The sequence below is a fragment of the Alexandromys fortis genome, unplaced genomic scaffold (assembly GCF_014885135.2).
Source record: "Alexandromys fortis isolate MF-2015 unplaced genomic scaffold, M_Fortis_MF-2015_v1.1 scaffold_27, whole genome shotgun sequence".
NCBI classification, from domain to species: Eukaryota; Metazoa; Chordata; class Mammalia; order Rodentia; family Cricetidae; genus Alexandromys; species Alexandromys fortis.
The window spans coordinates 10,030,713-10,050,791 of record NW_026067952.1 but is presented as its reverse complement, the minus strand read 5'-3'; the positions used below and the strand labels follow the sequence as shown (position 1 = coordinate 10,050,791).

General features: G+C 38.1%; 1 protein-coding gene across 1 annotated transcript in view; it reads right to left on the bottom strand.

Annotated features, from left to right (window-relative positions):
- Positions 1–20,079, bottom strand: part of Rbl1 (RB transcriptional corepressor like 1) — a 58,038-nt gene that overhangs the window by 30,178 nt on the left and 7,781 nt on the right. Inside the window, exons 3-12 of the mRNA XM_050151255.1 lie at positions 19,202–19,402; positions 18,813–18,877; positions 18,587–18,715; positions 18,322–18,482; positions 13,639–13,688; positions 12,515–12,701; positions 11,578–11,744; positions 8,159–8,271; positions 7,901–8,004; positions 872–1,009 (exon numbers count right to left, since the gene is read on the bottom strand). Of these exons, the coding sequence (XP_050007212.1) occupies positions 872–1,009; positions 7,901–8,004; positions 8,159–8,271; positions 11,578–11,744; positions 12,515–12,701; positions 13,639–13,688; positions 18,322–18,482; positions 18,587–18,715; positions 18,813–18,877; positions 19,202–19,402 (1,315 nt within the window). The remainder of the gene's footprint in view (positions 1–871; positions 1,010–7,900; positions 8,005–8,158; positions 8,272–11,577; positions 11,745–12,514; positions 12,702–13,638; positions 13,689–18,321; positions 18,483–18,586; positions 18,716–18,812; positions 18,878–19,201; positions 19,403–20,079) is intronic.

Below are 20,079 nucleotides of genomic sequence, written 5' to 3'. Positions count from 1 at the left end.
ACATGAAAAGGAAATAAAATAGAAAACAATACTACTACATGGTTGAGATAAATGTCAGTGGAAGAGCACTTGTCTACTATGCGCAAAGTCTTGTGTTCTAACCCCAGAACCAAGCTAATCAATTAGTCAAAGAACAGAGTAAAATAAAATTATACACATTTCTTTCATGTCTTTTTGGTTTTGTTTTTTGAGACAGGATATCAGATAGTCCAAGCTGGCTGTAAACCTTATATGTAGCCAAGGATGAACTTCTGATCCTCCTGCCTCCATTTCCTCAGTGCTGGATTACAGGCAAGCTCATAATCCTCATATCTTTCTTTTTAACAGATAAAAACAGATCCAATGGGCATAAACTGGCGAGTAGTATAAAAGTAGTATAAAAGGAATACAGTCCTAGCTTCCAGTCCAGTTTCTTTTTAATCAACTTCCCTTTTCCAATATCGCCAAAGAACAGAATGAACTATTTGAAAATAACTATATGCTTCTTCTCTAAGAAAATACTAACTAGCTAATGAATGACTCGAGCACAGGGAGAGGGCCTAGAGGCTCTGGAATGATAGACTTTTAAACCCAAAGCAGTATCTGGGTACATGCTAAAGGAGACAAAGCCTAGGACAAGGAGAAAATCTGAAGTTAAGTACTGAGTACCAGGTCACATTTTCAAGTCAGTGATTTGTAAAAGAACTCAAACTATGAAATTTGGCTCAATATATCCTTCCTTTTCTTTTATCTTTGATTACACCTCAAAAGGAATAATTATTATCAGAATACCTCCAAAATGTTTTATAAACATTGCAATTGTGTTTAACATTAAGATAAATGTGTTTATGTGAGATATACATACCATAACGGAACTTTGCAATCCTCTTACCTTATAAAAATAAAATGGTTGCAAATCAAGAACTTCAATAATCCAAGGGAAAGTACGAGGCGAGCTATAGGCAAAGAGCACAATTTCCAAACAACAAGCCATCAAGGATCTATGAAATATATCTTGCTCTAAAAGAACCTTGGGGAAGAAAGAGATCAGAGTTTAGTATTTCTCAGTAATTTCTGCCTTGGTCTTTCTAGAGAAAACTATAAACTAGTAGTTGGGAGATTTGTATTCAAGACTCAATAAAAACTAATCTAGGCAGGTGGGGAGGGAGAACGGATTATAAAAAACAGACAAAATAATCTGTAAAAATGTTAAATTACCAGAGATAACAGGATAATGAGGATATCTAAATAGGATATATGTTATATACATATGTATGTATCACATATATAGTACATACACATATATTTCATTCTCAAGCTGGTAAACTTTTCCAATTACATTTAATCTTGCTTACTGTAGATCTTGAATTTAAATGAGGCGCACATAAAAATCTTCATTGAAATGTTAACAAATAAAATAGGTAATATTCCCATTGAGAGAAAAACTTAGGTTTGGCTTTCTTTTTCTTTAGTTATTAAAAATACGAAAATTTATTATTTTTTTTTTTAAATTTTTCCAGACAGAGTTTCTCCGTAGCTTTTGGTTCCTGTCTTGGAACTAGCTCTTGTAGACCAGGCTGGCCTCGAACTCACAGAGATCTGCCTGCCTCTGCCTCCCAAGTGCTGGGATTAAAGGCATGCGCCACCACCACCCGGCCCAAAATTTAATTATTTTGTCAGCATAAATGTTAATACTAAAATAGAAGGTACTAATACTAAAATAAAATAATGCAACTGCTAAAAGTTCAGAGAAAAATATTTCACTGGGAAGTCAAAAACTTCTCTCACTACTGAATATTAGATGATCTAATACTGAGTATAAGATCTAACATGTTTTCAGGGTTATTGTTTTCCCTTTTTGGTTTTTTGAGACAAGGTTTCTCTGTGTACCCCTGGCTATCATAGAACTTGCTCTGTAGACCAGGCTGGCTTTAAACTCATAGAGATTCACCTGCTTCTGGCTCCTGAGTGCTGGGATTAAAGGCATGCACCACCACAGTCTGGCTATGTTTTCAGTTCTTAAAAATAGTTATTTGGGGGGCAGAGGAGAGATGGCTCAGTGGGTAAAGCTGCCTGACAACCAAGCTTGACAACCTGAGTTTGAACCCTGGGTCCCATACAGTAAGAGTGAAACTGACACCACAACTCCACATTCACACCATGTCACGTGCACACACACATACACACACACAACATATTTTTTTAAAAAATGGCTATTTGAGCCAGCACAGCAGTTCAGTGGGTGCAGGTACCTGCTATGCAAGTTTGACAACCTGAGTTTGATCTCTGAAGTCCACATAAAGTTGGAAGGAAAGAACTAAGTTCATAAAGTTTTCCTCTGACCTCCAAACCTGCACCATGAAATGTACGTCTGTACATATATCATATACACAATATTTTTAAAATTTACATTCATTTATTTTACTTGAGCATGTGTTTGCGTGTATGCACACAACTGTACCCATTTGGAGGTATTTTATGTGTGCTTTGGGGATCAAATTAAGGTCGTCAGCTTTCACAGTAAGTGCTTTTCACCCACTGAATCATCTTGCTGGACTCCAAAATTACTTTCTTAAAATCTGTCTATTGTCCTTCTTTTATCAAAAATCAGCACAGATCAACAAGAGAATAAAAGAATGGGAACCCCATCTAGGATAAGTCATCTGTAACTACAAACCACAAGTCACAATAGACAAAACCAAGTGGAGAAAGGATGATAAATGACTCAGCAGCAGAAAGATATTCAAATATACCTGAGGGTCTGTAGACAGACACTTAAAAGGACTTGATATATGAAACCTGAAGGAACCAGCATCTGAAGGCATAGGCACAATGCAAAGTAGGAATAAGGCAAGGACTGACACAGAGTGGCAATTTGAAAGTCTGCAGTGTGGGAAGCTATACATAATTAGTATTTGAAGGGTCAAATGATAGAAAACTGTTCTCTAGAGAAACTGAACAAGACTCACAGGTACTTAAGAAGAGGCGAAAGTCTGTACACTGGACATTTTCCCTTCCTTGTCTTGCTCTATATCACCAACAACCAGGTAAAAGATTAGAACAGAAAACCACTGGACTTTACCCTCAGTTTATTACCTTTTTAATGCCTTATTCATTTGGATAATACATGTAAGTGGATAATCCAGAGTTACCCAGCGTTTGCAAACTGATGGAGGAAGGTCATTGGTTAAATAAAGAAACTGCCTTGGCCCTGATAGGACAGAAAATTAGGTAGGCAGAGTAAACAGAACAGAATGCTGGGAGGAAGAGGAAGTGAGCTCAGATTCGATAGCTCTCATCTCTGGGGCAGACCCGATGAAGCTCTGACCCAGGATGGACGTAGGCTAGCTAGAATCTTCCCAGTAAATGCACCTCGGTGCTACACACATTAATAGAAATGGGCTAACCAGTGTTTATATGAATACAGTTTGTGTGTTGTTATTTCGGGGCATAAGCTAGCCAGGTGGCCGGGAGCTGGCGGCAGGAACGCAGCCCGCAGCTCCTTCAACAGAAAACCTCCCCTTGAACTAAAGAACAAAACACATAGAAACATTTGGGAGACATGTTGAGCAACAGAAGAAAACATCAAAGAAATGTAGTTAACCATAGAGAATAAAAAAATTGCAAAAATTTTGGAGTATATGCTAGTGGTAGAACACTTTCCTCATATGTACAGGGCTCTGAGTTCATGAGACAGAGCATTGTAAAATTATCAAACAAAACAAACATAATGAACCATAAGACATAAGTTTAGACGAAAAGGGTAGCTCTGTAGGAATGCCCGGTGAATGAATGTAAAACTCACAAAAGGGCACATTAGGAGTGTAGTGTTGTAGCCCAACTGACAGAAGCAAGCAGATAATCAGGAAGGAAAGAGACTCAGCAATGTCATGAACAATAACTGAAATAACAGAGCATTCCACACAATAGCAGAATATACATTTCCTACAGAACATTTACCAAGATAAACTCTGTCGGAGGCTACAAACATAGTATCAATGAATTAAAAGAGGCAGGTTCATACGATGTGCTATAAAACTGTAAGAAGGCTAAACAGTGGCTGAGTGTAGCGTGCTACAGAGGACCAGCATGAAGGCCTTTCTAACAAAGAGTTCTATGTGATAGATACCATTGTCTGTGGTTTTGCTTTCTAAGGTTTCTTTCATTTGCCCAAGGTCAGTCTTGATTCAAAAATCTTAAATGGAAAATCACAGACAACAGTTCTTAAGTTTTAAATTGTGTGCTATCCTGAGCAGTATAATAAAACACCATACTGCCTCACTTTATCTTGCTGTGGATGTGAATCATCACTTTGTCTAATATATGCACACTGTATAAACTACCTGTTTATCAGTCATTTAGTCGTAGTGATCATGATGTGTATCTCGGTGCTTATGTTTACATAACCCCAATTTTACTTAATAATGACCTTAAAGTACAAGAGTAGAGACAGTAGCAATTTGAGTATGATAAAGAATAACCACAAACTGTTTTGTCTAGGTGAAAGAATAAAAGTAACATAAGGTACTTGAGAGAGAGACAGACAGACAGACAGATAATAGTCACATAACTTTCATTATAACATCTTGTTTTATCTATTATTAGTAACAATTATTAGGTTACTCTCTCACTGTGTTTATATAAATTAAACTTTATCATCCAGGCATGCAGACACACCTATCATCCCAACATATGGGAAGCAGAGCAGAAGGACTGTAGCCAAACAAAACAAAACTAGGCTGGTGAGATGGCTTGGCATCAAGGGTTCTTTTCACAAAACTTGAAGACATGAGTTCAATCTCTGGGATATACCAAGATGGAAGGAGAGAACCTAAAACTGTCTTATAATATAACCTCCATATATATGCTACAACATGTATGCATATGTGGGTAAATATATGCTTAATAAATGATAATTACTTCAAAACCCAAAAAGCAAGCAAAAAAATTATCACCATATATATAATATCCAATATTACATACTCACACTATATATGTGTATGCATGTGTGTGTGCATGCATGTGTATATATATATCTAATAGATATATCAGATATATCTATTCTGAGATATATAAATATAGTATTAGGAGCTATCTGAAAACTCCTTCCTCCCAAAAGGAGGACTACTGTCTCTTATTTTTTGTGGTTACATAACCCACACATGATACACCTGTAGAAGGGTAGGCACAGTATTTCACCATCAGTTTCTTGGTTTTGATACCATGCTACTTAAACGGTAATCCCTGTATGAAAATTATCTATTAATTTTGCAACTTTCTAAGAATTTATGACTACTTCAAAATAAAAGTAAAAATTTTACTTCTTCCTCAGGAGTTCCATTAAGATGTCAGTCTAATTCGTAAGAGACAAATGTATGAAATTCTAGAAAAAGAACCAATACTAAAGAAATAAGATAAAAATTTCAGGATGAAAACAGAAGAATTGTTTTGTTAATAGTTACACAGCATCCTTACATATCTACCTGTTTCTACTGGGACAAGAAACTCTCAAGAGCGGCGGCTGTAGAGGGAACAGAGGAAAAGAGGCGAAATCTGAACCATTTTATGATAGGTTTAACTTTGTAGAAATTTTCTTTTAGGGGTTAGAGAGATGGATCAGATAAGAGCACTTGACGCCAAGCCTAACAACCTGAGTTTGATCCACAGGACCTATATGGCAGAGAGAGAGAGCATGCTGACTCATGCAAGTTATAGAAAGAGACATGACACCACCCCCACCCCACCCCGAAACTAAATACAAACCTAAGTACACAGTAAATGTACAGAACAAAACAGAAAGAAAACACTCTTAAAATACCTTGAAGTGATTAGATTTGGTCAAACGTTCAAAGGAAACTTTTTTTAAAAAAAGATAAACAAATACTATTTTACAATTTAAGAAACTTTGAGTTATGAACAAATAAGTAATTGTTAACTCAATACTTTGAGGTCAGAGTGCTTATCAACAGTAACTCGGAATGGAGAACATAGAAAGAACACTTATAGGAAAAGAACACTGATGGTATACCAAAGATAATGTTTTCGTATTTCACCTTTGTACCTCAAGATGTATGGTGTGTCAAAATCAACAGCAGAAATTAAAAATAAAACCATCTTGTTCAAGTCTATCATAAACTGCTGATTCCCCATAATGGCCTACAGAGCCTGTAGAAACACTGCTTCTGACAACAAACCTCCCATGGTGAGCTTGCAGGCTGCAATGCTGTGTGCAGGTACCATGTTGACATTGAGGGCAGCACTGGGCTAGCAAGCGATGGCACTGCTCCAGGGCCTCTAGGGGGTGCTGAGGGCACTTGGGCACTTGCGGTTAGAGATATTTGAGGGCATGGGTCCACATAGGCTTGCTGTTCAACTTTGTTGGTATTCCTAAAGATTTTTCACTCAACTTGGGTAATTATCCAAAAACCCTCTGAGTTCCTATCCTCAATTTTCTACAGAACTTAACCTAGACTTAAAGCTAAACACCCAGATGTGAAACTTTCAGAACTGGTTAGACAAACTGGCCCTGTGGAGGGAACTACTGTATTAAGAAGAAAAAAAAGAGTATATTAAGCTAATTTTAAGGCAGAATGGAGTGAGCTGCGAAAAGTTTAAATAACAGCTAACTCCAAGTCAGTTGATGTCTTCTTAGAAAGAAATCAGGCAAAAACATTTTTTTTTTTTTGTTTTTGTTTTTGTTTTTTCGAGACAGGGTTTCTCTCTAGCTTTTTGGAGCCTGTCCTGGAACTCCCTTTGTAGACCAGGCTGGTCTCGAACTCACAGAGATCCACCTGCCTCTGCCTCCCGAGTGCTGAGATTACAGGCGTGCGCCACCACCGCCCGGCTTGGCAAAAACATTTTAAAAAGAAAGCATTATTAAAAAGGAGAGAATTAATTTTGCTTGGAAAACCAAAAAGACCTCAATCAGCAGATTTACTATGTGAAAACTTCCCAGAGGCTAAAGATGAACCCGCTCAGGGAAAATTGAGGACTATACATAGGCTTGGAAAAGCCTGCCTAGTGCACAAAAGCAGGCATAGATTCAGCTTGCTGAAGATGACAGAATTCATTATGATAATGAAATGACATCTTGGGAAGAGCAAATGGCTAGAGTTGGACAAAGAGATCTCATCAGTCATAGTGTGAAGCTATCAAGTGATATCACCGAGAATTAAGAACAAAGACAGGGTTGTCTTTGTGATTAGGCACAGGAAACCAATACGTCTCAACGCCTCAAGTTGTTGTCAAATCAGAAAGCATAAAGTTGGTTAACATTTAATATTAAATTCCTTTCTCTGTAGCTCATGAACTTCTGCTAGTTGAATACATTTCTATGGTATTCTCAAGCCCTGACAGACAGTGGGAATTTCCATCTTTTGCTTACAAACTGGAGAGGACACTGTCCATGCAGATGTGATGGTGATCATTCTGCCCATGATGGAGGCAGACAGTGTGAGAGGCTTTTATGCTGATGACAGTTACTGTGGGTGTGTGAAGCTTTTATACCCATGACAGTTATGTGTGAGTGTGCACCCTTGTGTTCCGGGGCCAGAGCCGTTTTCACAGCTGTCACAGAGCTGTGACATAACTGATTTTTCAAAGCAGCTTCCACACTCTTTAGAAGTCTAGTTCCTAGGCATAAGTCAAGTGTAGAGTTGATGGTTGTACACACACGTGACTGTTGGCATCATGACAGCTTTTCTTAGTAGGAACAAAGAGATTTATACACCTTTCTCATTATCTTTTTCCTAAAGCAAAAACTAAGAATTATGTACCAAATCTGTGCATATTGTCTATATTACATAGAGTAAAAATTCTAATTTGCTTCAAAAGAAAAACAAACAAACAAACTACTACTTCCCTGGTAGGGCTCTGAGGCCTTGCTGTTGACTAGAGGGTACTAGAGGGTAGATTTACTTACCGACATGTCCATTCCATGAAGTCTTCGTGTTTCCTGGACCATTATAGTCTCTAATATTTTATAATACAAAATTTCTGCCAGTTTTAGTCTGTTTACAGCAAAGTCTATGGGAAATAAAGGAAAGCACATGCTATTGAAACTGTGATGACAACTAAAGAGAAAAACTTAAATTGCTACTTTAACTGTAAAGGAAAGAGTTCTACTATGGGGGACATTCTCCAAACTTAATACTGTGCACTTTTAAATGTCTCTTCTTACCTATGTGAGATCCTGGCTGTTTATCTGTGGACTGAGTATAGTGTTGGCAGAAAGTCTCTCCTATTCCTTTCACTATTCTCGTAATGTTTTCCATAGGATTCCGCATACAAGATCTATAAAATACAAGAGAAGTCCACTTACCAGGAAAAAGCACAGATTACCAACATTTCTCAAAACTGGGATGTAGCTCAGTGCTAAGACTGTTTGCCTAGCACACCCAAGACCACTGTGAACACACACGCACGCACACACACATACAGAATCTGGTGAGCTTAGCACTGGGATACAAAATCCTGAAGATTGTGAGTTCAAGATCAGCCTGGGCTACCCAGCTAAAGAACAAACAAAACTAAAAACTGTTTTTAGTGGGTACTATTATCAGTTGTGAGCCTATAAATTTAAATAAAGCTTTACATATATAAAGCAAGTAACACACAAAGATATGTAGTCCCAATAAATTTCTATAATAAAAGTAGTAAAATTTCACATATAAAAAATTACATATAAATTTTTAAAGTTTGATTCCCTTATATATGTTATATAAATGCAAGTAGAGATATGTCTTTGTGGCTGGCTTATTTTATTTAGTATATTCAAGGCCAAGATGCTATGGTATACGACTGACTTTCCTTCCTTTTAGAGGCTAAATAATACTTTATTCTATGTCTACAAATACTGTTTTCTTTGATTTGTTCACCTATAGGCATTTTGCTTCCACAATTTGATGACTGTGAATAATGTTGCAGAGAATACAATATATAAACATCCCTTATATCCCTCTAAATCCTATTTTCAGCACATGAGAAGCAGAGGCAGGCAGATCTGTGCGAGTTTCAGGCCAGCCAGGGCTGTATAGTGATACCCTGTCTCAGTAACAACAGCAAAAACCATGTAACAACAAAAGACCCTGTTTTCAATGCTTTGAATACATTTTCCAGAAGTGGTACTAACCAAGTCATATGATAATCAACTTTTATTCTTTTTTGAGGGGGTTGATTTTTTGAGACGGGGTTTCTCTGTGTAACAGCTCTGGCTGTCCTGGAACTTGCTTTATAGACCAGGCTGGCCTTGAACTCACAGAGAGCTGCCTGTCTCTGCCCCACAAGTGCTGGGATTAGGGGCATGCACCATCACCACTGTCTGGCCAACTTTTATTCCTTATAAATATTACTGTGAAATGGTCTACATGTGGACATCAGGGGACAACTTGCAGACTTGACTCTCTTTCCACCATGGGTGCCAGGTATCAAATTCAGGCTGTTAGGACTGTACAACAAGCACTTTTACCCACCTCACCGGCCTAATTTTTACTATTCTGAGGAAACACTGTATCAGCTTCCACTATGATTGCTCCTTTTTTCAATCCTCAAAAATAATGTCTAAGGATCCTAATTTCTTCCTGTTCTTACTAACACTAATGATTCTTATAGCACGAATAATAAAAACCCAGACAGATATTGGAGTTCAAGCCGAAAATGAGAAAAGCAAAGCAGCCTGTCACTAGCTCTTACCTCTACCTCAGACTGAAATGGGCAATCCTGTCTCCACGAATCCTCATATTGAGACTGAGCATGAGACCTGTCTCCTCCCATTTTATATTCCTCTCTAGTGCTGGGATTAAAGGAGTCACCACCACTACCCAGTCTCTATGGCTAACTAGTGTGGCTGCTGGGATTAAAGATGTGTGCCACCACTGCCTGGACTGTATGACTGACCAGTGTGGTTGCTTTGAATTCTGATCTTCAGGCAAGTTGTATTTATCAAAACAAACACTACACCACTATAGATTCTATCTTTTGATTTGGGGGGTAGAGTGAAAGATTTGGCAATCTTGATGGACAGAAGTGACTGCTCACTGTGAGTTGATTTGCACTTCTCTAGTTAGTAATGCTCAGTACACCTCAGGCAGTCACTCTATACTTACTCTTTCTGTGAGGTTTAGTATAATTTTACCATTTCTGTGATCATCAATGATTACAAAATATACCCATGCTTCAGCATCAGTAAAAACTGACAACTTTGGAGCATTATTTTCTCCCCTTTTCTAGTGTCTATGTAACCTATGCACTTGTGTGAGGGCGTCAGAGGTCAATCTTGGACACCAATCCTCAGGAGCTGACCACTTACTTTGTTTCAGATAGGTTCTCTCACTAGCCTGGGTTCTCAGATGTGGCTAGGTTGGCTAGCCAGTGAGCCTCAAGGATCCTCTGCTTCTGCCTCCTTGGTGCTCTGATTTACAAAGGGAAGTCACCACTTTCAACTTCTTTATGTGGGTTCTGGGGATTAAACTTAGGGCCTTGGCACTTTACCAACTGAGTTACCTCCCCAGCCCCTGAAAGTTAACTTTTAAAATTGTTCAGGGCTCACATAACGAGCAAGAGCTCTCCTTCCTCATCAATCATCAAAGAAAAGAGAAGCACTGAGCTGCAGGGTCAGGTGCAGCCTAAGTTATTTGAGAGGACTAATTCTCAGAAGACAGCAACAGTAGCCTGGGACTAGAGATGTTGTCAACTCTATCCCTACTTCTGCTTGCTTATTTTTGAGATAAGGTCTCACGTAACCTAGCCTGGCCGAGTGTAGAATACCAATTCACACAATTACAACTTTATTAAACATATCCCTTTCCCAGTACCACTTCTTGGGGATGGCCATATGAGAATCGCCTACTTCTTTTCCTGCCCACTGATTGGGAAGTCAATAACATGAAGTCAGCTCTCTGTCCAAAAAGGCAGCTGCTGATCATTACTTTTCTGATTCTCATTACTCTCTCATTTCATTAGGAATCAGGAAAGAATGGTCTCTGATTTGGCTTCATTTTTATGAAGAAATATATATCTTAAAAAACAATTCCATAAAATTATATACTCTCCCTAGTGGGAAAGCAGTCTCACCTTAAATAGCCACTCAAGTTGAACTCATTTAAAGTGAACTTAGGGACCAGTGAAATGGCTCAGTGGGTAAGGGCACTTGCCGCTAAGCCTAACAACCTGAATTTAATATCCATAATCCAAATGGTGGAAGGAGAGAACTGACTCCCACAAACTGTTCTCTGGCTTCTACAACCATGCCATGGTATTCTTAACCCTACACCCATGAATATATAAATGAATGCAAAAACATCAAAAAAAAATTTTAAAAGTCAACTAAAAAGAAAAAACACAAATAACTCAAGTACTTACAGGAGTGAAAGGTCAACATTCAACAAACTTCAAATACACTTGAAAGTCTATTATTTTGTGAAATGTCAAAATTTTCAGTAGGTGTTTCTGTCTAGACATGAACCCATTTTATGATAGAATTGATGTAGTAAAATTCACTACATGCACTCCCAGTCTCAAAAATTCTGACTATATTAAAAACATAATTGCACAAAGACTCTAATTTTAACAAAACATTTAGGAAAACAACATTATACTTACTCAAAAATATTCAGAAGTTGCTCACTTGGTGCATTTTTTAGTCCAGTCACAATACTCTGTAAACGGCTTACACTTTGAGTAGCTGAAGCAACAGGAGTGGTGACTGCCTCTTTTTCTTGTAAATACCGCCGTCCGGTAAGCGGGGTAGAAGGTGCAAATGACTGTTTCTGTCAGAAAAGGAAAATATGTGAAATTAACGAGAGACTCCCTTTGACCTTACGTCCAATGCAGTGTGTCCCATCTTCTACCCACATTCACAGGTGCATTGCTTAACACTTTTCTTCCTTTTCAGGTCAGCCATTGAATGTCCAGCAATATTATGCTAATGACATTGGACAATAGAATCACACTTTTTATTTGTAGTCTCATGTCTGAACTATGACACATATCTATTTTAATTTTATACATGAGGAAGTAGGCACAGATAGTAAAACTTGTCTGTGCTAATGAAGTTAATAAAAGAGTTGGAAAGTAGCTTTCCACTCTCTGCAGGAGTGAATTTTCCATTAACCTCTATCCTCTAATAAATCTCACACATAAACATGGAATTAAGCCTTGGCCCTCAACATTCCACTACAGTTACACAGCAGAAGTCAGAGAAAAGCAGTTTGTGTCAAGTGAAGGGAAGTAAAACTACAATTCTGAAGCAACATAAACAGGCTAAGCTGAGGCAAAGAGACTGGTAATTAAGTGTAAATTTTACATCAAAAACCATATAATGACAAACCCAGGCGTGCTTGGAAAACGTATATAAATCATGACTAATAGGAAGAGTAAGTTCTATAGTTTAAAAATTACCTTTCAGAGCTTTCATGGGAAATATGAATTAGTAGCAGAAACTCAATATTTAACTTGAAAGATGCCTCTGCTGTTAGTAGAATCACACAAAGAAAAGACAAGTATCATTCAGAACTGAGGCCACACTAGGTTATATTACTTTTTCAAAATGTTGTTGAAGGTTGTATTCCAAATTGGCCTCTGATGTCAGTTTCCCAAATGGGGTGTCAACGGTGAACTTTCGAGGTGTTCCAATTTCCTCCTCAGCATCTGCTCCCAAAAAGATCCTCTCATCAAAGTCACCCACAGTTAGAACATACTCCTCGTACTCCTTGTTCACTGCTTTGCTGCAAAGAGAATTGCTTTGAGCTACCAGAATAAAACTGTCATATGACAGATGCATCTCAGATGAAGACAGATCCAGCCTACAACTCAGGAAAGTGATGACTGCATTTTTATTGCCTTTGCTTATCTAATATCAGAGGTCCCTACCTGATTACGAATATCCATGCCGGTCACAGCACTAACTTATCTTGAAGTGCGAGTGAAAGGAGACCATATACTTAATCTAAAACTGTGAAGCTAATTCAAGAAAAGAAAGGCACATCTGATCCCTGAGGAAATCAAATGGCTCTGAAATAAGAGCATTCTCAATTGCTAATGTGGATTATTTGGAAGAATATAAAATCAAACACACATGTCACTGGGTGAATTTCTGAATTCTCAGGGGAGTGCAGTTGTTTCAAATGCCAATGTTTTTTAAATATATTCAGCCAACAGGGCTTAGTGACAATTCCATTCAATGCCATTAAAGTGAGACTTTTGGGGCTGGAGAGATGGCTCAGTGGTTAAGAGCATTGCTTGCTCTTCCAAAGGTCCTGAGTTCAATTCCCGGCAACCACATGGTGGCTGACAACCATCTGTAATGATGTCTGGTGCCCTCTTCTGGCCTGCAGACATACACACAGACAGAATATTGTATACATAAAAAATAAATAAATATTTTTTTAAAAGTGAGACTTTTGAATTTGAAGAAGTTACCTTGATATTTAATGTTTCATTTAGCAAATTTCAACAATTCATTATTGCTAGTCTGTGTCATGACAGGCACTATTTGTATTAGATATTTATTTATTGTTTGTAAGATCTCATGTAGCCTAGGCTGGCCTCAAACTCACTACATAGCTAAGGTTGGCTTTGAATTTCTAATCCTCCTGCCACCAAGTCCCAGGTACCAAGATTACATACAGGTGTGTGCCAGCACACTCATCTTTAAATACTTACCTATTATCAGTAAAACTGGAAAGGTCCAAGAGACATTCACCTTTTAAAATCTGGCCAAGAAAAAAAAAAAAAGGAAATATCAACAAACACAAAAATGAGATTTCAGTAACATTTCACATATGTATAATACACAAAAAAAGAATTATTAGAGGTTTCAGAGCAGGGGCTCGAGACATGTCTCAGCAGTTAGCGGCACTGGCTATTGTTGCACAGATTCTGGATTTAGTCCCTAGCACCCACATGGTGGTTCACAATCATCTATAATTCCAGTTCTAGGGAATCCTACACAAATGTGATGAACAGAGACACTCAGCCATACTCACACACAAAATTAAATAAATATTTTTAAAAGGACATTTAGACTAAAACATAATCATAGAACATTAAAACAGATTCAAAGTCAGTTTTGTTTTTTGGGCTTTTTTGTTGTCTTTTGTTTGTTTTTGTATTTTGTCCTCTAGCACCATCCTCCCAAATAAGAAAAATCAAAGGTTTTTGTTTTAATTGGTGTTGGATATTGAACTCAGAACCTCACTCATGCAAAGTGAGCGCTATGCCAGTGATCACAACCCTAAGGGCAAATTTTCAAAACACTGAAAGGTTAGCCTAGGACAGTTCTTTCCAAAATTTAAAAATATTTTCATTAATTTTTAAAAAATTGCATACAATATATTTTGACCATACTTACTCACTACTAATTCCTCCCAAATCTACTCCTACCTCCCCCACTTTTTCAAATAACATACTGAACATCCAACTTGTACTGCCCATAAAACTGGGAATAGAGCCGGGCGGTGGTGGCGCACGCCTTTAATCCCAGCACTAGGGAGGCAGAGGCAGGCAGATCTCTGTGAGTTCGAGGCTAGCCTGGTCTACAAAGGGAGTTCCAGGACAGGCTCCAAAGCTACAGAGAAACCCTGTCTCAAAAAACAAAAAACAAACAAACAAAAAAAAACTGGGAGTAGAGTCATCCACTGGAGTGTGGCTAACCTATCATGTGCCAGACCTTTAAAGAGCACAGACTCTCCCTGCCCTAAAGCTATCAAAAAACCACAGTTCCTGCCGCCTACTCCATACAGGAATGCTGACTGAACTGATGCTGTGTAGGCAACCACAGCTGCTGTGAACTCATGGAGTGGAGTGGTTCTGACCACTTCCAAATGATCTCTGAGACTTGGGAGGGGATGTGATGTTCCTTTTGTAGCTAAGCATTCCACTAACATTTACTCTCTACACTGAGAAAGCACTTTTTTAGAGGATATTATTATGCATATAGTGTTCTGCCTGCAAGTATGCCTGAAGGCCAGAAGGGTACCAGATCCATTTTAAATTGTTGTGAGCCACCATGTGATTGCTGGGAATTGAACTCAAGACCTCTGAAAGAGCAGCCAGCACTCTTAACCTCTGAGCCATCTCTTCGGCCCAAGAAAGTATTTTTAACAAGCAATTTCACCAGTAATTCTAGTGAAAGAGACCCATTATTAAATATTAGTCTATGAGAAGGAAAATTAAAATTACTACTACATGCTTCAGTAAGCAAAAAGTTTAAAAGGAGAGGCATGCTTGCAATCCCAGAACGTGAGCATGCAGAGGGAAAAGTATCAGCAGTTTAAGGTTACCCTTGGTTTGAGTTTGAGGCTAGCTTAAATTACATGAGACCCTCTCTCAAAACAAACAAACGATAAAGATTAAAAGAAAATTAAAGGGGTTGTGGCAGGGTAGTTTGCTCATTGGCTAGCATTTATAAGTCCTTGGATGTGATCTTCAGTACCACAAATTGAAAGAGAGGAAGGCCTTGATTCCTATTACTGGTGAGAAAGGAAAACCACAGTTGCCAGTAATTCCATCTACCTTACTAGACTTAGGTTGTCATTATGTTAGGTAACAAAGGGAAATGCCATCAAGAGCAAAGGTCCATCATACATGAGCAGAGAAAGCTGAAGGTACATTTGCCATCCTAAAAGTGACAGTCATCATTTAGCTTGGTAATAGTCTACCTTGTAGAAATTCCAACCCTTAGCCGACATGGTAGTGAATGTCTTTAATCCCGGCATTTGGGAAGCAGAGGCAGGCAGAACTCTGTAACTTCAAGGCCAGTTTGGTCTACAGAGAGAGTTCCAGGACAGTCAGGCCAGTTACACAGAGAAACTCTTTCTCCAAAAACAAAAACAAAACAAAACAAAAATTCCAACCCTGAATTGTCATAGCTTCTTGTTTTTAAAAGCTTTTTATATAAAAGGTCATGTTACTTAAATAATAAATTGAAAAAGATAAAAGTAAGTATCATCCTACAAGTCAAACAAAATATCTCTGGCGTTAGAGCTGACCTATTATCCTGTCCAATCATGCAATCCAGAATCTGACTAGCCTCCAAGTAGTTTCAAAATCATAATGGTTTGGATGATGGGTTTGCTTCTGGAACGGGACAAATTTTTACAATAATTATGCCAAGACAATAGTGGCAAATATAGACAAAATGGGATTTGGGCCACTGTACTAAAGTATACTATGTCTGCACAACATATTCTTTAAAAGTTTACTTTTCTGGAAATGTTTAACATACCTGTAGTGATATTTTGTTTGTGTTTTAAGAAATAAAGCTTGCCTGAAGATCAGAGTGCAGAGTTAAGCCACTAGAAGCCAGGCAGTGGTAGCATACACCTCTAATCCCAGTATTAGCGTCACATGCCCTTAATCCAAGCACTGGGGAGGTGGAGACAGGAGTGATATGGCTGGGAGGAGACAGAAGCTCAAGGCAGTCTGAGGTTTGATGGAGACAGATGCAATCTGGAGATGCAGTCTAAGGACAGGATCGCCCCTTCAGTTTGAGCATTGATAGAGGTAAAAGGTCTCCCTAATGGCTGGCTACTTTGTTTCTCTGGATCTTCAGTATTAATCCTTATATCGGACTGTTTTTTTAATTATTATTAAGACCAATTAAAATTTATGCTACACATACCTATAAGAAATCAGTATGTATACATATTCCAGGACATGTAAGATTAAATACAAAGTATAGAAGGGAGAAGAAACCAGTTAGGAAAGACTTTATGCTTAAAGAAAATATCATGGGCCTGTGAGGTGGCTCAGCAGATACAGGCACCTGCCCCACAAGTCTGGTAACCTGAATTTGATGCCTGGAACCCACTTAAGTGTGAAAGAAAAGAACCAACTCATGAAGTTGTCCTCTGACCTCCACACATGTTGTGGCATGTGTACTCACATATACACAACAGGCATCCATGCATACAAACAATAATAATAATACTTAAAAAAATTTAAGCCAGGCCATGGAGGCACACACCTTTAATCCCAGCACTTGGGAGGCAGAACCAGGTGGATCTCTGCAACTTCAAGGCCAGCCTAATCTACAAAGCTAGTTCCAGGACAAGCCAGGGCTACACAGAGAAACCGTGTCTTGAAAAACAAGCAAGCAAACAAACAAAAATAAGAATAATAATAATAAGTAAATAAAAATCTCTTAATACTAAATGGGGAACCAGAGTGATGATTTAAATAAAAGCCTTTACCAAAGTGAAAAGACAAGGCCTAATTGAATTACATGATTCATGGTTGAAGAAGTGAGAAATTAATAACTCCTCCATGATAAACCAACTCAGAAACATAAAAATAGACAATTACAGGGGAAAAAATCAGAGTGCATGTAAGTAGCCTGAAAGCAGTTTTCTGCTTTATTTATGTGGAATTAAAGTGATAGTTGTAGCTGGGAGTAGTGGCACACACTTTAATACTTGGGGCAGAGGCAGAAGGAGCTCTGTGACTTCAAGGTCACTGTGGCCTTGAAGTCACAGTGATTTCCATGATAGCCAGAGCTAAATAGTGAGACCTAGTCTCAAAAAAAAAAAAAAACCAAAAACCAACAACAAAACAATAGTTGTTATACTATTACAATGCTTTTAGTAAACAGCACTTAACAGAATGACTACGGCAGAAAATCAGTCAGTTCACTCTGATCTCATGCTTCTCATAACCCATTCTCAGGAGAATGCAGGTTCTGCCAGAAACCCCGAAAATTGCTGGCAGTGCATTTCCCAGACACGACATATAACTGAGCACTTTCTTCAACCACTAGTCTCCTGTGACTAAAGGGCAAGGCTGCATCACAGCAGACACTGAAACTTGGGACTTGAAGGCACTGGATGCCCTGGAACTGGAGTTACACGAAGTTATGAGCTGGGTATGGTGGGTGTTAGGAACTGAACCTGGGTCTTCTGGAAGAACAGTTAATGCTCTTAATTTTAGCGCTATCTCTCTAGCCCCAGACCTGGAACATCTGACCAGGACTATTGTGTGATATTTTGTTTGTGTTCTGACAAATAAAGCTTGCCTGGAGATCAGAGCATGGGGCTAGTAACTAGTTAACCATAGAGCCGGGAGGCAGTGGTGCACGCCTTTAATTCCAGCACTTGGGAGGTGGTGACAGGAATATAATATAATATAATATAATATAATATAATATAATATAATATAATATAACTCCTTTGCTTCTCTGATCTTTCAGACTATTACCCCAATATTTGACTCCTGGCTTTTATTGATAGGACTGATTAGGATCATGTTACATGGGTCCTACAATGTTGAGAAGATTCTTTCCTTTCAATGTTGAGAAGATTCTTTCCTTTCAGGGTGCTGCTGACCCCTAAGCATCTTATTTGTTAGTACCTTCTTATCAAAGAGTTTTGAAATATATGGCTTGAAGTAATGCTCCTTTATTCCTTTTGCTTCTACTAGAAGTCCATCATGTAGATCACAAAGTACGGCAATGATACAGGGAGGCTCTTCTGCAGCTTTGAAGTCAGGAGCATGGAAATCAGACGGTAAACCTAGTTTGACAGACCATGAAGGGAACAGGAAGGACAAAAAGAACAGTCAGTTTTTTTAGCTTTTCTAAAATTTAATAATTACTTTTTAAAACTAAATATTTTACCTTTAAATGATGGATTTAGCAAGTCTCGTCTATTTGGGCACATAATAGCATTGGCAAAAATCAGGTCCAAGCAGCACAGAAGTAAATGATATGAGTTTACTAAGTCATCACCAATCATACGAAAATTACCTTTATAAGGAAAAAAAAGTTAAAACCCAGGAACCTCTCATGTCAAACATCACCAAATCCCAGAGTAGAAACGTAAGTTCTGAGAATGTCAACTTACCCTTAGTGTAAACAAAGAGTGTCCAGCAGAAATTAAAGAGATCCTTTACACTGCAAGGAATTCTCCTAAAATGAAAAAATGTATTCTTTTGGTCTGACTAACCTGCTAAGCATTGAAAAAGCAAATATAAATAAAAGGGTTAAGTTCATGTAAAATTCCACTCAAGTGGACAGATGGCTCAAAAACAGAATTCTTAAAGCTTTTTAGTCTACACTGAACATCAGAATAAATAAAATAATAATAAAAGTATTACCCATTTTCAAATTTAAGCAACTGTCCATAAATTTCCAAAGAAATTTAAGTCTTTGCAGAAAGGTAAGAAGCAGACTTTTAAAGTTAAACTCTCCTAATAATCTTGTATCACAAATATATGAGATTAAATGTCTCACCTCTGCTTCCTGCTCCGTGGCAACTTTGGTAGCTCTTCATATGGATTTTGAAATATATCTAAAAAAATGGGCTCAAATTTTTTAAAAATTACAGTTGATACTTCAAAATTTCTCTCTAGCCTTTCTATACGTTCACGAAATTCTTGTGGTAGATTTGACATGTCCATCCACTTCTTCATTTTACTAAAAAACTGTATTAAGCTTCAAAGAAAAGGAAGAAAAGACAACTTTAAAATGAGCTCATATAATGGACTGAAAATGACACATTCTCTTGATGACTAAAAGTCTTTAAAAACCTATATTTATGAAAAAGCAAACAACATAAGCCCTCACTTCACTGCTATGAATTGCACTGTTTCCCAGGACCATCACGGAGACTGATGACACAGAAGTGACAGCAACCTTCTAGGATGCAGGTGGTTAAAACAGCTACCTATTTCTTTCCTCCTCTGCACCTAAGCAACGATCTACATATAGTTGAAGAAGTATACATTAGTCAACAATTAATTTATAGGTTCACAAAGTTAGTTTGAAAAAAAAAAAGTCTCCCAAATGAAAGTTGTTCACAAAGCAGCAGACTACTATAAGTTGGAAGTAAAATTCAAGTATCTGAGTTCTTTTGCTTGTTTTTGGAGGCAGGGTTTCTCCCTGAAGGTCTGGCTGTCCTGGAACACGCCCTGTAGACCAGGTTGGCCTCGAACTAACAGGGATCTGCCTGTCTTTGCCTCCCAAGTACTGGGATTAAAGCTGTGTGCCACCAGGACCAGCTAAGTATTTGAGTTTTAACAGGCTTTTTGTTTGTTTGTTTGTTTGTTTGTTTTTTAATTTATTTACTATGTACTTGGAGTTCTACCTGCATGTATCCCTGCCAGAAGAGG